The sequence below is a fragment of the Macrosteles quadrilineatus genome, unplaced genomic scaffold (genome assembly GCF_028750875.1).
Source record: "Macrosteles quadrilineatus isolate MER2022 unplaced genomic scaffold, UCM_ALF_1.0 Scaffold_8__2_contigs__length_117827958, whole genome shotgun sequence".
Classification (NCBI taxonomy): domain Eukaryota; kingdom Metazoa; phylum Arthropoda; class Insecta; order Hemiptera; family Cicadellidae; genus Macrosteles; species Macrosteles quadrilineatus.
The window spans coordinates 82,496,237-82,512,311 of NW_026542601.1; the positions used below are offsets into that span (position 1 = coordinate 82,496,237).

Genomic DNA, 16,075 nt, shown 5'->3' on the forward strand with positions numbered 1-16,075 from the left:
AACAAGGTTCACACTCATAGTTGAAAAATGGGATAGTTAGGTTGGTGAATTAATCAAAACTTTCCTTCCATAGTTACATTCATGCGACTGAGTGGTAGAAAAAATATTTTGGTCTTGTAAACGGGTTTGCCAGAAAAGATTTTGGGGAACATTGGGCTAGAGGATTAGATTGTCCAGCCGACCTAGAAACTGGGAATTTTTATGCAAATTTTGATCACTGGGAAAAATCTGTGAACTATGTAGATAAATTTTGTAGAGAACCAGGAAATATAAATGTTTGAATAATAGCCGAAAAATCTGCGCAAAATCACCAATTATTCTCGTTTTGCTTTTGAATTTTAAACCTGGAAAACCTGGTGTTGTCCTTGAATTTTATTTTGATGGGATGATAGACAACCATGAGTTAAACTGTGGGTTAAAATATAGTAAATATTGTAAATCACAAGACAAAATAAACTACGTAATATCTTGACCTGTTTTGAGCTCATACAGGTGTCTCCATGGTAAATTAACTCTGTTTATGTTTATAGGAATAAGATAATGTTAGATTTTCCTGAGGTCTTCCCTGTGAGCAATGTATACTTTGTACAACACTAATTATACTTAAAGGAAAATACTGTTGACACAGGAAAATATTGTTTTCACTGTTTGCTGAAACATGTACGTAAATGAGTTTTAAGGGCAAAAACAGATTTCGGTACTTAGCGTTTAGCTAAGAATGCATAGCCTAACCATAGCTAGGAATCTGGCTGATAATTTACATCAATATTACTACCTACTTATTCAGGATCATCAACCAGCCCTTCAAAATCACTTAAATCTTCTTATAATGCACCACGTATATCACTACTTTTGATTTTTAACACTAAAAAAATTATAAATGTAATAAAACACATCAGTCATCGGTGCGAGGTTAACCAAGCTGTTTACAAATACGCACGTCATCTGTCTGCTACAATTATGATCGGCTCGAGAAAAAAAAGCGCTTAGAGACAGACCTAGGAAGAAAGCTTAGAATGTGCCAAATAAAACGATACCTAACTCGATCCAGTTCAATCCGATTTTGTCAGTCATAGAGCCTTCGCCGTAAACAGTGTTTGTGAGTCGAAGCTTCGACACAAAACACTACACAAAGTGTGTTATGTGTCGAAGCTTCGACAAATAACACTCGGAGGGTTAATAATATTACTAAACACATTTGCCTCCATCTAATCACTCTACTCGTTGGGTTTCTGTTACAGAAGGTAGTTCCTCAGAAGCAGCTGCCTCCAACTCTTCAGATCCTCTCAGTCAACTTGACCCCCTTTGGTCTCTCAAGAGACCCAAGTAGTTATATTCCTACAACAGTGATTTTATATTGTTTATTAAATATTTCTATGACTATCGATTGCTTATTTGTGAGTTATAAGTATTGTTAAAAAGTATCTTTTAGTTTTATTAACTTATTCATATTTACAGTTTAATAAAGTTTAATCTTAATCCCGACTGTTTATTTACACCCTTAATTTGTTGTATGTGTCGTGTTTTATTTTTCAGTCTCAAAAAACTAAAGGAGATAAGTTAAAACCGAGAGGCTGGTATTTTTTAGGTAATATCAATATAATTGAATTTAAAATACTGAAGTTGATATCCCATGTATAAGGATTAGCTGTAGCCAAATTTGTACTACAGTCCTTGAGGTGGGTGAAGGACTCTAAGGGATTACAGCCCTCACTCACACACAGACACAGACACATGGGTCACGTGCCGTAGAGTAGGTAGGGCTGGCGAGTTTGTCTGGTTGGTGGAAGGGACGTTAATCCCTCAGAGTACTTCGCCTGCATCACAGCACAGCCTATACAAAATTCCACCCATAGAATAGTGTCAAAATTCAATTTGCTTCCTTACTTCCTGTATCTGTAATAAAATAATACATGTAACACTAGAGGTGACATAATTTATCATACATTTTCGTTTCAGTTTTGCCGGGTTAAACAGATGATTAACCTAAATCGGTAATTTCCATCAGCACACTTTGCACTTTGTCGGCAGCCCAATTCAACACCTATGTTAATTTGTATTCTAAAATTGGCCACAACATTAACATGGGGAAACCATTTTGAAAAGTATAAAGAAGCATCTCAAAATCTCGTGTCCAAAGTCCCACTTGGTTTTAGAATCCAATAAGGAACAATGCTCCCAAACTGGCAGAGTAACCAATAGGAGAGGTAGTCCAGTCAAGGAATGAGGTGTACAGTGCGCGAGCAGGTAACTAAGCGATTCCTTCAGAAACTTGTTCCGGGGGCTTAGGGTTTTAACATACCAAAAGTCCTGACTCCTAGGTGGTAGTGAAAACTTACTATCGATATTTTTCGATAGTTTTTTAAAAACTATCGATAGTTACTCAAATGGAGTTTTAATGCATATAATATTGTATATCCTTCCTGCATGGGTTTAATCAATGGTTTCTATCTAGTCGAAGATAAAGCTGTATCAGATTATTAATTTTAACAATTTGTGAGTGACGTACTGGTGCCTCCTTTATGATTTTTTCTTTTCCAAAATATAACATTGGTATAAAATAACAATAAGTTTTAGCATTGACTATATATACCTACAGAGTCAATGGTTTTAGACGAACAGCAGGAAAAATAAGGTTTAGTTAGTAAAAAATTAAAGGAAATGCCTAATTGTGTATTGAGGCAAAATACGTCATTACCGCTCACGAACTGCGGCCATATTTCAAGAGTGGCAATTATGATTCTTCCTACCACCATAATTATTTCATAGTAGCCTATCACACGGATTAACTTTTTAGAAGTATATAAAAATTTCATTTAGGTTGCATCTGCATTTCTAAGGTTATTTGATTTGCTTATCGATTGTTAACTAAGTTAACATATCAGATCTGCGACTGTGGTTGGTGCAGAAACGCTAACTGTGAAATCAGCTGATTAGCGAGCGGGAATGGGCTATTTTGCGTACTGTTTACAGCTATGGAATGTGATCATTTTCATGCACCGGTAGTTTAGGAAAAAAATGTGAGTATAAAATAGTTGTTAAATTAATAATAAAAAGAAATGACAAGAGAATTTTTTACCGTATGCCGGTGTCTACTCTTTAATCCATGCTAAAATCCATAAGGCAAATGTACCCATTAGTCCGGTAGTGAATTAGCAAATGCCCCCTCTTTCAAATGTTTAAGAAGGTACTTTTCTGTAAAGTTTTTCTACAATTAACTTTGAAAAAAAACTTAGGCTATAATATTAACAATAGGTATGCATTAACAGACAAACAATGAAATGTGAGAGTAACAGAAAATGATTTTTTTACATAATTTAACGTAAACAAAAACTATTGATAGTCCAATACTATCGACCCACTATCGATATTTTTAAACTATCGATAGTAAGTTTTCACTACTAGGTGGTGAGCCAGGGGGTGGAGGGGTGAAAGGGGGGGGGGTAAAGGTACAGATTTTTTGATTATGTCTTGAAAACTATCAACTTTTGTAAACTATACTAAATTATAAAATTGAAGAAGATTAAATTTTCCAGAAGAAAATGTAATGAATATGATGAAAAAGAATAGAATGAAAAAGAAAATATAATGTGTTTATTTTGGTTAAACAGATTACGAGTTATTACTTATTTAATTAATATCTTATTAAAATACTCCTTCCATAAGAAATACATGTAAATAAATCTATAGGTCGGCCGCTTAGAAAACTACCTCCTTCAGCATTGGTTTAGCATTAGCATGCAGGTCGTTTTCTAAGCGGCCGAACTATAGATAGTAAAATCTGGAGATAAAAATATTGTTGGTTAGCAAAAATTATGATGCTATGGTTCCTGGAGATGATCAAAAACTTTGCTGCTATTTTAAATAAAATGTTCAAGAGTTTCATTAAAATAAAGTAACTTAAATAATAATGCAAATTGATTTTAATAAAAGGTTTTCTATAGGGTACAAGATTTTACTTGGATTAAAGATATTCTCTCTACTTTTTATCCGACTAAAAAACGTCGATTTGCGTCCTATCACTCAGTCACTCACTCAACGTGCACTCGAGCTGGGACCTCACAGAGCTTCAAGTCAAGAAAATTACTCAACCTTCAAGCGATCAAAATCTAACATGCCTCAAATAATAACATAGATCAGATAAAACCCCTATTTTGGAAGCAATCTGAACCCATAGAACGGACAAAAAAATATTAAAAAATGACAAAGTTAAAAACAAATAGTGCTATTACAATTTTGATATTTTGAACACTTCAGCAATCAGCATCACATTCTAAAAACCTGCATTGCCTGTTAGAAATAGTCTCGGTCTAAAACAGCCTTCAGTCTGAGAATACTGTGCTGCCTATAGTAGTGTACACGGTAGTGTTTAGTCTGCATTCAAGGCGTTATTGAGTGTCGTTGTGCGCTACCGGAGTAACTATAATCATAATCCGTAACTTTTCAGAATGAAATCTGAAAGTTAAAATGAAAATACTTTAATATTGGGGCAAACAAGACCAAAAATAGCAAAGGGCGTTCTCATTAGCTGTGTAGTTAGTTAATATTTTGTGAGGGGGGGGGGGGTCTGTGCCCCAAAAATCAGCATTCAGAGCTATGTTCCCATTTGCGTTAATATTTAAAAAAAAAAATCAATGTGATTACCGTTAAAATTGTCCAATTTTATATTTTCACTAAAAACCTTTGATTTCTTTTAAAATTCATAGTTAATTCGAAAGCACCTCGCAGATATACTGTGTCCTATACTCCTTTTATCTATGGATATACTTTACTGTACTCATCGATTCAAATTACAGTACATTATTAATATTGGGCGTGAACCAAAGTGTATATTTTCACACCGAAGATTTTGATTTTGATTTTAACCAGTTTGAATCATAATTTTGGAAATTGCTTGGTCAGTAGGATTGTAATGAAGAGGGGATATTTTGTTTGCAAGAAATAGGATAGTTACAGTTCCACTTTAATAATATTCCAGTCTTAAAAGATTAAGGAACCCTTAGTAGTGATGGAGAAAAACTTTTATAATATACCACTTTTATACTTTCAAAAAAGCGTAAATCCATATCCAGGGGAGCTTAACCTCCCCCCCCCCCTTTAACTTAAAACGTAATTTTGTTAATTAACTGTTTTTGTTCTATATATTTTGTTAGTTTCCATTATCTTTATGGTCTATTATTAATTAACAGCTAAGGAATATGTCTGCCTTAGTCACTAACAAGACTACACGATCGTGTCACTCATCCTACACTTATCTCCATTCATACTTGGCTTAAAATACCTACTTGGTGTGGTCACCATTTCAATGAAAACTAAAAATGTTATATTTTTTTCTCGGGCTAGGCTGACGAGGCTGATTAGTCATTTTATAAGCGTAACTAGGATGACCGTAAGGGGGTTACACCGGGGGGGGGGCTGGTGGTATGGAAAACCATGAATTTACAGATCTAATTTTCAAAAATTTTCCCGAACCCCCTTTCCCTGGGGGGGGTTTTCCATTCCACCAGCCCCCCCCCCCCCGGTGTAACCCCCTTACGGTCATCCTAGTTACGCTTATAAAATGACTAATCAGCCTAGCCCGAGAAAAAAATATAACATTTTCAATTTCAAGAATCCAAAATTAATTCTACAGGTCCAAACGTGTAACGCATTCTAGCGGTGAGCAGCGGAACTATTTACTGCGCGCCGTGCCGCAGTACGTTGCATTGTTGTGTTCGTATCCCAGAGCCCAGTGCTTGCTCGGCGGCTGCGGCTGATAGGCCAGTAGTTCCTCTTTCCCCAGTTAGCCAGTGATGTTCGTTGATTGCCGAAGGTATGATGGCAGCCGACGTGGAAGTGCGGTCTAAATGCCGGCTTAGCGGGAAAGGTTGTGTGTCTTTGCTAGATATTTTAATTTCGTTCAACGCCCCAATAAACGAAGAACACGCTTGGGCGTTGTGTTTTCAGTGCGCGATTTGTTTTAAAAATGCCCTGCAAACCGAAAGGGCCAAGTGTCGTGTGGTGACGGAATTGGATCAAGTGTTGTTGCATCGGGATGGACATGTGCATTCGGAGAGTATATTATCTGAAGGAAAACATGATCAAGGTAGGCAAACTTCAAACCATAATCTTAAAGTTTATTAAAATTACGCTGTATCTTAAGCTTTGCACATTATATTAAAGCGTTGTGTTTATTATGGCATTGTTTTGCGACTTGTGAGCAATTGAAACGGAATTTGCCCCTTGAGTGATAACGAGCGTAATGTAGGTTACGTGGACTTGAAGTGAGCGTAAATCAATACTCAACTCAGCTGTTTCAGATTCTTCGTTGTGCGATCAACTCATTCCACTCGCCATTCATTTAATCCTTCATTCAAATAAGTTACAGAATGATTTTCAGTTTAGCGAATAGAAACATAGTACTTTCCAAGCTTTAACCTAAAATTTAGTAAAAGTAAATAAACAAACAAATGTTTATCTGTCAGGTGTTGACTATTTCAGCTGGTCCCTAAATTAAAATGCCATTGTAATTGGTTGTCATTGACGCTATGCACTAGAAATAGGCTTTGAGTACTTGTACTAGATTATGCTATGGATTATGTTTTATTGATTAATACAGTAAACAGCGCAATGACAATCGGGCATTGTCAACAATGAACTTATTGTTAACAATTAAGAGCTACTGAGTGACTTGAGTTACACAAATTTAAACATAGATTGTCCAATTGAAGTGTTAAAGGCAAAAACACATTGTAAATTCGGGTCGAGTACCTGGGTTAGATTAAGATTATTTACCAATGACTTTAGCTCATGTGTATTTGTTTTTAACTGGATATACAACATTATTTTTTATGGATTTAAAACTATTTACAGTATGCACAGCACGCAACAAACTCATTGACAAAACTACGAGCTCATGACGATACCCTCGCCGCAACAAACCTGCAGACTTTGCGAATTTCCATTTAGTCCCACTTGGCTGGATTTCAACTAAAATATTCCCATAGTCAGATTTATTTCCTAAATAAATAACATGAATTTTAATAAGTACTTAGGTTTAATGACACAGATAAGGTAATAAGGAGTGTTTTTTTGAATTTTGATAGCTTAAAGTATGAAATAAACAAACTCACCCAATTCGATCAAGATATATCCATCAACAACCAAACTTCAACAGTTAAATTATTCTCAACGAGATTAACATAAAAATTTTAAATTTACATTTTTTTGATTTTGTTTAGAGTAAGCACTTAGTGTATATGGCAAATTTGCTAAAATGCTTGCAAGTTAAATTTTTTAAAGCTAGTTCTATGTTATTCAAGCTGATTTTACCCATCTGATTAACAAAACTGCAAAATCTAGAAATTTAAAATTAACAAAACGATGTGACCTACCTTATTTCTCTGAACACACATCATCCTTCTCGTTGAAATTGGTTCTTATCAAAGACATTCCCCATCTAAGGAATGCTCTGGGTGATTGAGCCTTTTCGCCTTCCACCCCAACGGTTCCTTCCCGCTACTCTCCGGCACCACCTGTCCTAGGGTCCGCACCTGTTCCTTCGCCCCCGATTCTCCGAACCACCCTGACTGTTCACACCTCGCAGACCCCGCATCTTCCCACGACCTAGGTTATAAATTAGGCCTACATCCGCTCAAGCATTCTTGACCATCGGGTGGCAAGTCATGTCTTTCAAGATTTTGGATGTTTTTTAAGCGCGTTTGTTGAAATTGTTTAGTGTTTGGCCAAGAACACGCTTGTCATTTCACAGTGGTTACGAGTTCTAGATTGGAGTTCAGTTAACTTATGAACAATTGTTTGTTTTATTGTTCTTTGTATTCATTTGATAAACAGCAATCATAATATCTTGCTACATGTTAAGTGATCTTTGACGCAATACCAAATTGTATGCTATATGCAATTTGAAGAGTCTATACTGTAGCCTACATAAATACCGATGACAACGATGATGAAAAAGGATTATAGATTCCTATGGCTACTTTGAAGAATCATTATTGTGGGTAAAGTCGAATGTCTGCTAGTTTTCAAAGTGTGAAATCCTTATTCTACTGCTAGCATCACGTAATTTTTGCTTACAAAAAATTCAACCCGGAAGCTTTTTTCTAAAAGTAAAATAAACATATGTGTTTAAGCTACTCTATAATAAAAATTGTAGGTAGCCTATTTTATTCTGCAAGCAGCACAATCAATGTATGCCTAGATGTTTACTGTCAGGTTTTGGAGCTCGTATTTACAAACTTAGAAAACTTAATAAAAAAGCTGTACACTTGTTGGGTTATCTGTCAACAGAACATTACATTCAATAGTTTACACTGTAATTAGAGTAAGTAAGCTGAAAGGAGTGTTTGAGTCTAGCGGTTTAAATTTGTTACGAAACATATTATTTTTAACAATTGTTTGTTTGTCCACTAAAATTATTCACCTTTACGTTCAACAGGCCTATAAGTTCAAGGGTAACGTAGGGTTCAACATGAGGATCAGGCGTGAGGTGCTGGCTTGGTTGCCATGGTAACGGCTTCGATCTCTTCATCAAGGCCGTTCCTATCTGTTAACTTTGAGGAATTCCCAGTAGCTGATATCCTGAACTATAAAAATTGTACATTTTTTGGTCATGTTGTTGATTCATTATATTATGTAAATTTAGCTGAGTTGCTGGGTTACTTTCAACCCCGTAACTTGTATAAAGGAAATAAGAAGGTTAATTACTTTATATTTTATTAAGTAACACAAGATTTTTATATTTTCTTGGACGAATGTACTTTAAAATTTTTAAAAGTACATACGCTAAAGAATGTTCAAAAACAACATTATTATGAAGCAACAATTATTTTAAATAAAATGATAAAATGCCTTAACGCCGCTGGATTCATTGGAATCTTGGTAAGCTAATGTTAATCGTTTGATGTGGCTGTAGAAATACGTTTAACACAATTACGCCTAACACTTGTTAGATATTAAATCTTATAGAAAATCAATATTGCATAACTAAATTATCTACAAGTTTTGTATTTAAAGTTATTTTCTATCTCAACTGTTTTCCAGTTTAAAATCAATTTAAAGTAAAAACTTTCAAAATTGACTTCTCCCTCATGTGTGTGCCTTAAAACAAGGCAGTTCACTTTAAATCACGTTTATTAAACCTTTTATTTCATTAAAGAGAAGCACATTTTTTAAAATAAAAATATATAGGTACGTCATTAAATAAAAAGTGGTTAAAACATATTCTACAAGGTACGCACTTTTTACATTTTAGGAGTTATTGCTCATGCTATATCTTCCGAAACGTGCCAAATAAAACCGGTAACCCCTAAATAAACATTAGACATTTTCCATTCTAAATCATTATTTCAGTGTTAAGTTACCATTAGCATGCCAAACCGTTGTTAAATTTGTTGTATCATAGTAATAATTTTCGTTAAAAATCAATACAGAGATGAGATAAATTATAATAGCAAACCTGCGTTACTCAGCCAATTCGCAGCTGACCAAGATCATAACAGCTGATCAAATGGTTTGTTTACATTTTGATCCATGTCAAAACAAACTGTTCTATTTATTTCATTTTTCAATGATGTGCAGTGTTCTTTTTCAACAGTCTTTTGCAATAATATGAAATCAGGAGCATGTCGAGACGGCCACAGAGAACATAATGTCACAAAATTAAGGTTTTTATGCTTTTCTACTTTGAGATAGTCTATCTAATACTTTTTAGTAAGGTTTTTAGAAAAACAACTGTACCATTAGGTCAGTGAAGTTGGCGTACCCATATTAGCGTATCCACTTTTGATCATACAAATCGTTAGTTCATCGTTAGTTCTCGATAGTTCCCAAATTTTTTCGTTAGTTCTCAAAAAATAAAAAAGTTATAGCCGATTATAAGTGGGTACGCTAACTTCACACTTCCGGGTTCTAGCACGGGCCGTATTCTGAGGAGAAATGTTTACATCTATATACCAATCGTTAGTTCTTCGTTAGTCCTCGATAGTTCCCAAATTTTTTCGTTAGTTCTCAAAAAATAAAAAAGTTATGAGGCATACAAAGTGGGTACGCTAACTTCACAATTGTACAATTTCCAGCGGGAACAGTTTTTTTACTATAAATGCCTATATCTATATACCAATCGTTAGTTCTTCGTTAGTTCTCGATAGTTCTCCAATATTTACGTTAGTTCTCAAAAAATAAAAAAGCTAGGAGGCATACAAAGTGGGTACGCTAACTTCACAACTATACAATTTCCAGCGGGCACCGTTTTCTGACTATAAATGCTTATATCTATACACCAATCGTTAGTTCTTCGTTAGTTCTCGATAGTTCTCCAATATTTACGCTAGTTCTCAAAAAATAAAAAAGCTAGGAGGCATACAAAGTGGGTACGCTAACTTCACAACTATACAATTTCCAGCGGGCACCGTTTTCTGACTATAAATGCTTATATCTATACACCAATCGTTAGTTCTTCGTTAGTTCTCGATAGTTCTCCAATATTTACGTTAGTTCTCAAAAAATAAAAAAGCTACAAGCCATACAAAGTGGGTACGCTAACTTCACAACTATACAATTTCCAGCGGGCACCGTTTTCTGACTATACATGCTTATATCTATATACCAATCGTTAGTTCTTGGATAGTTCTCGATAGTTCTCCAATATTTGCGTTAGTTCTCAAAAAATGAAAAAGTTACGAAGCATAAAAAGTGGGTACGCCAACTTCACAATTATAGAATTTCCAGCGGGCACAGTTTTCTAAATAAAAATGCTTATATTTATATACCAATCGTTAGTTCTTCGTTAGTTCTCGATAGTTCCCTAATATTTACGATAGTTCTCAAAAAATAAAAAGTTACGAAGCATAAAAAGTGGGTATGCCAACATCACAATTATAGAATTTCCAGCGGGCACAGTTTTCTAAATAAAAATGCTTATATTTATATACCAATCGTTAGTTCTTCGTTAGTTCTCGATAGTTCTCCAATATTTACGTTAGTTCTCAAAAAATAAAAAAGTTACGAAGCATAAAAAGTGGGTATGCCAACATCACAATTATAGAATTTCCAGCGGGCACAGTTTTCTAAATAAAAATGCTTATATTTATATACCAATCGTCTTATATTTATATACTGGAAGGTCATACGGACTTGAACAAACTGGAGACTGGAGTGGTGGATGGAATAAATGTGTACAACACATTACTAGCATGGCGTATTGGGTATGGTGGGGTCGAGACAATATTTATTTAGTTGTATAGTAGTATACTGTAAGCATTTTTCGTTGAATGAAGGTGCGCGCTGGAAATCAGAAGTATTAAAAAAGTTTATCTATTCATTACTGGCTATACGTCTATTTATTTAACTTTTTTAGAACTAACAAAAAAAAATCGGTGAGCTATCAAGATCTTACGATTAATATTAGGATATAGGCACTTTTAGTCAGACAAGGGTGCACGCTAGGAATGATTTGGGTGTGAGGTTGGCATAACCACGTTTAAGACCTTATAGCCTTTTTATTTTTTAAGAACTAGTAATAATATTGGGGAACTAACAAGTAATAACGAAGAACTAAAAATTGGCAAATAGATATAAGCGTTTTTAGTCAGAAAACGGTGCCCGCTGGAAATTTTATAATTTTGAAGTCAGCGTACTCACTTTGTACGCCTCGTAACTTTTTATTTTTTTGAGAACTAACGTAAATATTACAGAACTATCGAGAACTAACGAAGAACTAACGATTGGTATATAGATATAGGTATTTATAGTAAAAAAACTGTGCCCGCTGGAAATTCTATAATTGTGAAGTTGGCGTACCCACTTTGTTTGCCTCTTATCTTTTTTATTTTTTGAGAACTAACGTAAATATTGGAGAACTATCGAGAACTAACGAAGAACTAACGATTGGTATATAGATATAGGCATTTATAGTAAAAAAACTGTGCCCGCTGGAAATTCTATAATTGTGAAGTTGGCGTACCCACTTTTTATGCTTCGTAATTTTTTTATTTTTTGAGAACTAACGTAAATATTGGAGAACTATCGAGAACTAACGAAGAACTAACGATTGGTATATAGATATAGGTATTTATAGTAAAAAAACTGTGCCCGCTGGAAATTCTATAATTGTGAAGTTGGCGTACCCACTTTGTTTGCCTCTTATCTTTTTTTTATTTTTTGAGAACTAACGTAAATATTGGAGAACTATCGAGAACTAACGAAGAACTAACGATTGGTATATAGATATAGGCATTTATAGTAAAAAAACTGTGCCCGCTGGAAATTCTATAATTGTGAAGTTGGCGTACCCACTTTTTATGCTTCGTAACTTTTTTATTTTTTGAGAACTAACGTAAATATTGGAGAACTATCGAGAACTAACGAAGAACTAACGATTGGTGTATAGATATAAGCATTTATAGTCAGAAAACGGTGCCCGCTGGAAATTGTATAGTTGTGAAGTTAGCGTACCCACTTTGTATGCCTCCTAGCTTTTTTATTTTTTGAGAACTAACGTAAATATTGGAGAACTATCGAGAACTAACGAAGAACTAACGATTGGTATATAGATATAGGCATTTATAGTAAAAAAACTGTTCCCGCTGGAAATTGTACAATTGTGAAGTTAGCGTACCCACTTTGTATGCCTCATAACTTTTTTATTTTTTGAGAACTAACGTAAATATTGGAGAACTATCGAGAACTAACGAAGAACTAACGATTGGTATATAGATATAGGTATTTATAGTAAAAAAACTGTGCCCGCTGGAAATTCTATAATTGTGAAGTTGGCGTACCCACTTTGTTTGCCTCTTATCTTTTTTTTATTTTTTGAGAACTAACGTAAATATTGGAGAACTATCGAGAACTAACGAAGAACTAACGATTGGTATATAGATATAGGCATTTATAGTAAAAAAACTGTGCCCGCTGGAAATTCTATAATTGTGAAGTTGGCGTACCCACTTTTTATGCTTCGTAACTTTTTTATTTTTTGAGAACTAACGTAAATATTGGAGAACTATCGAGAACTAACGAAGAACTAACGATTGGTGTATAGATATAAGCATTTATAGTCAGAAAACGGTGCCCGCTGGAAATTGTATAGTTGTGAAGTTAGCGTACCCACTTTGTATGCCTCCTAGCTTTTTTATTTTTTGAGAACTAACGTAAATATTGGAGAACTATCGAGAACTAACGAAGAACTAACGATTGGTATATAGATATAGGCATTTATAGTAAAAAAACTGTTCCCGCTGGAAATTGTACAATTGTGAAGTTAGCGTACCCACTTTGTATGCCTCATAACTTTTTTATTTTTTGAGAACTAACGAAAAAATTTGGGAACTATCGAGGACTAACGAAGAACTAACGATTGGTATATAGATGTAAACATTTCTCCTCAGATAACGGTGCGTGCTAGAACCCGGAAGTGTGAAGTTAGCGTACCCACTTATAATCGGCTATAACTTTTTTATTTTTTGAGAACTAACGAAAAAATTTGGGAACTATCGAGAACTAACGATGAACTAACGATTGGTATGATCAAAAGTGGATACGCTAATATGGATACGCTAACTTCACGGACCTTGTACCATTGGCAAAATTGGTTTAAGATATGGTTCTAGACTATTTAAATGGTAGGAGATAGAACGTGAATATACTACTATTTTTTGTAAAAACATCAGGAAGGTTGTCCTAAAGAGAGTAGTTCGTAGCTACTGGTAGAAGGCTGTTAATTTTTCAAATGAAGAACTTCTCCCTTAGTTTGGCCTCAGTATTCCTAGTCCTATATTATATTTTTAGTTGGGTTAGGTGTGGTTAGGGTATATACAAATGGATTTAATCCCTAATAACTGTTATTACACGGAAAATCAACGCAAAAGGTAATTTTAGGTAATAGTGAAGTCGGTGAAGCCATAACTTCAGTGGGTTCATAGTAGCGTATAGTCATTATAGTACGTAGTAATAAAAACCAAAATCGAAGCCGACGGGCAACAGCTACTTTTATTTTACTGTAGTGTTAAAATCTTTGACTATTACCTAATGGTTAAATTCAAGCGACGTGTTTTAAACATGCCGGATGTTTTAGCAACTAAGTTAGCGAGTAGTGCAACATTATTGGAGTCTATTATGAGACAAAACACACAGTTATCAGAGAAAATAATCAAGAACACTTGCAGAGAGTAGCATAATGCCAGGACGCGGTAGCTAGCTGGAATCTACAAAAAGTTAACAAACCGATAAAGTACTCGACATTGGAAACTAGTTCACCTTCGTCGAAGACTGGTTGTTAACAGCTGTGGTTATGATACGCCTATGTGGAGCCGCCAGCGCCGTAGCAGTGAGGTCAAGTTCTAGCTCCCAGCATCGTTTAGTAGTTTCCTATAGGGAAATACACCGCACTTGCCATCGCCTCTTCGAAGGCCTTTTGGTTTGGCAACGTCGCACCGGCCAGCCTGTTGCCATGGCAATAACAGTGATAACAAACGTGAAACATAAACAACGCGGAGAAACTCCATTATGTGATTGTAGTGAGCCTGTGCTGCGGTGTTGCCACTTTTCTTACTTTTCTCTCGCCGCGGCGTTCAAGTTCCAACGGCGTAAGATAAGTTTTAGACAGTTATCTAACATAAAAACTATTTGTCAAAGGTCAAATTCCAGCTTCTTTTAGGTTTCTTATCGAGGTTCCCATAGGAAAATAGACCATTTGCATACTAAGACTACTATAGGGAAATAAACCGCACTTGCCATCGCCTCTTCGAAGGCCTTTTGGTTTGGCAACGTCACACCGGCCAGCCTGTTGCCATGGTAATAACAGTGATAACAAACGTGAAACAAACAACGCGGAGAAACTCCATTGTGATTGTAGTGAGCCTGTGCTGCGGTGTTGCCACTTTTCTTATTTTTCTCTCGCCGCGGCGTTCAATTTCCAACGGCGTAAGATAAGTTTTATACAGTTATCTAACATATAAACTATTTGTCAAAGGTCAAATTCCAGCTTCTTTTAGGTTTCTTATCGAGGTTTTCATAGGAAAATAGACCATTTGCATACTAAGACTAGTTAAGAAATGCAGCTGTTGTAAACAAACAGTATCCGTATGTTTGCAGAACTGTTACGTATATTGTCTGTGGTCAGTCCCAGTGATCCAGTTGTATATCAAATATCAGTTGCATACTCTATGGTCACGTGCGTCGCTTCGTTTGCTCTGCATCGTCTTACTCTATGTCACGTGAAGGTTTGCTCTATGTAATCATGCGATGTTTGCACGTGTGTGACTATTGTTTGTATCGATGCACGGGTGCACAAAAGCATAGTTACATGTTCTAGTTACGTCTAGTTTTGGTGACCTACGTGGTACAACTTTGTATATGAGGCCTATAATATGTTTTCCAGTTCTTTTTTTATCAACTGTTAAATGATTTAAAAGTTTACTTTATCCATAAAAATGAAAATTATCTCATTATCAAAAGAGTATACATGTACAGAGTTATTATTTTCCCTCGGTGTTACTTAACTACAGAATTATTTCTGCCTTTGTGCCCAAAATGAGTTTCGTCTTAGTTTATGTATAAGCACATGCCAATATAAACATAGTCAACAGACGAGCATATTGCCTCTATTTTGTCTTCTAACATTGCCAATAGTTCACCAAACAAGCCCAAAAGTGCAGTAGGGCCTAGCAACGTTACGTATCCTGTCACTGTAAAAAGATGTATAGCTATCATTTTTAGTCACCACAGACCAAAGGCTGTTTTATCCTGAATAGCTACTTCCATTAAGAAAGATTTGATGCAGAAAAATTTCATCCTGGAGCCTGGAGGAGCCGTTTGAACGTGTCCATTCCTAGTCCCTAGTCAATTTTGAAGTTTCAACACTATTAAATAATTACGTAAAAAGTAACTCAATATTTTAAGATATTTACAACATTCTGCATTAAAATTTCAACCTTTTACCATGAATTTGAGCAAACTCCATGGAAACACATACGGGAAACGCAGCAGACAGCTGTGCGAATCACATTCTTGCACAGGTCGCCATTTTAATTACAAAACGGCGACGTGCGTTAGGTCACTTGGCTGCTGCAAGGTG

The 16,075-nt window shown here is 35.3% G+C and overlaps 2 protein-coding genes across 4 annotated transcripts in view; both read left to right on the plus strand.

Moving 5' to 3' along the window:
• LOC128999766 (tyrosine-protein phosphatase non-receptor type 23-like) overlaps window positions 1-1,479 on the plus strand; it is a 47,964-nt gene extending 46,485 nt beyond the window's left edge. The window contains exon 20 of the mRNA XM_054426434.1: window positions 1,242-1,479. Coding sequence (XP_054282409.1) covers window positions 1,242-1,330 — 89 coding nt within the window. The 3' untranslated portion in view covers window positions 1,331-1,479. The remainder of the gene's footprint in view (window positions 1-1,241) is intronic.
• Window positions 1,480-5,744: 4,265 nt separating this feature from the next.
• The window catches only part of LOC128999463 (protein spire-like), a 205,204-nt gene continuing 194,873 nt past the window's right edge, over window positions 5,745-16,075 (plus strand). For all 3 annotated transcript variants that reach the window (XM_054426000.1, XM_054426002.1, XM_054426001.1), the window contains exon 1: window positions 5,745-6,085. In XM_054426000.1, coding sequence (XP_054281975.1) covers window positions 5,815-6,085 — 271 coding nt within the window. In that variant the 5' untranslated portion in view covers window positions 5,745-5,814. The remainder of the gene's footprint in view (window positions 6,086-16,075) is intronic.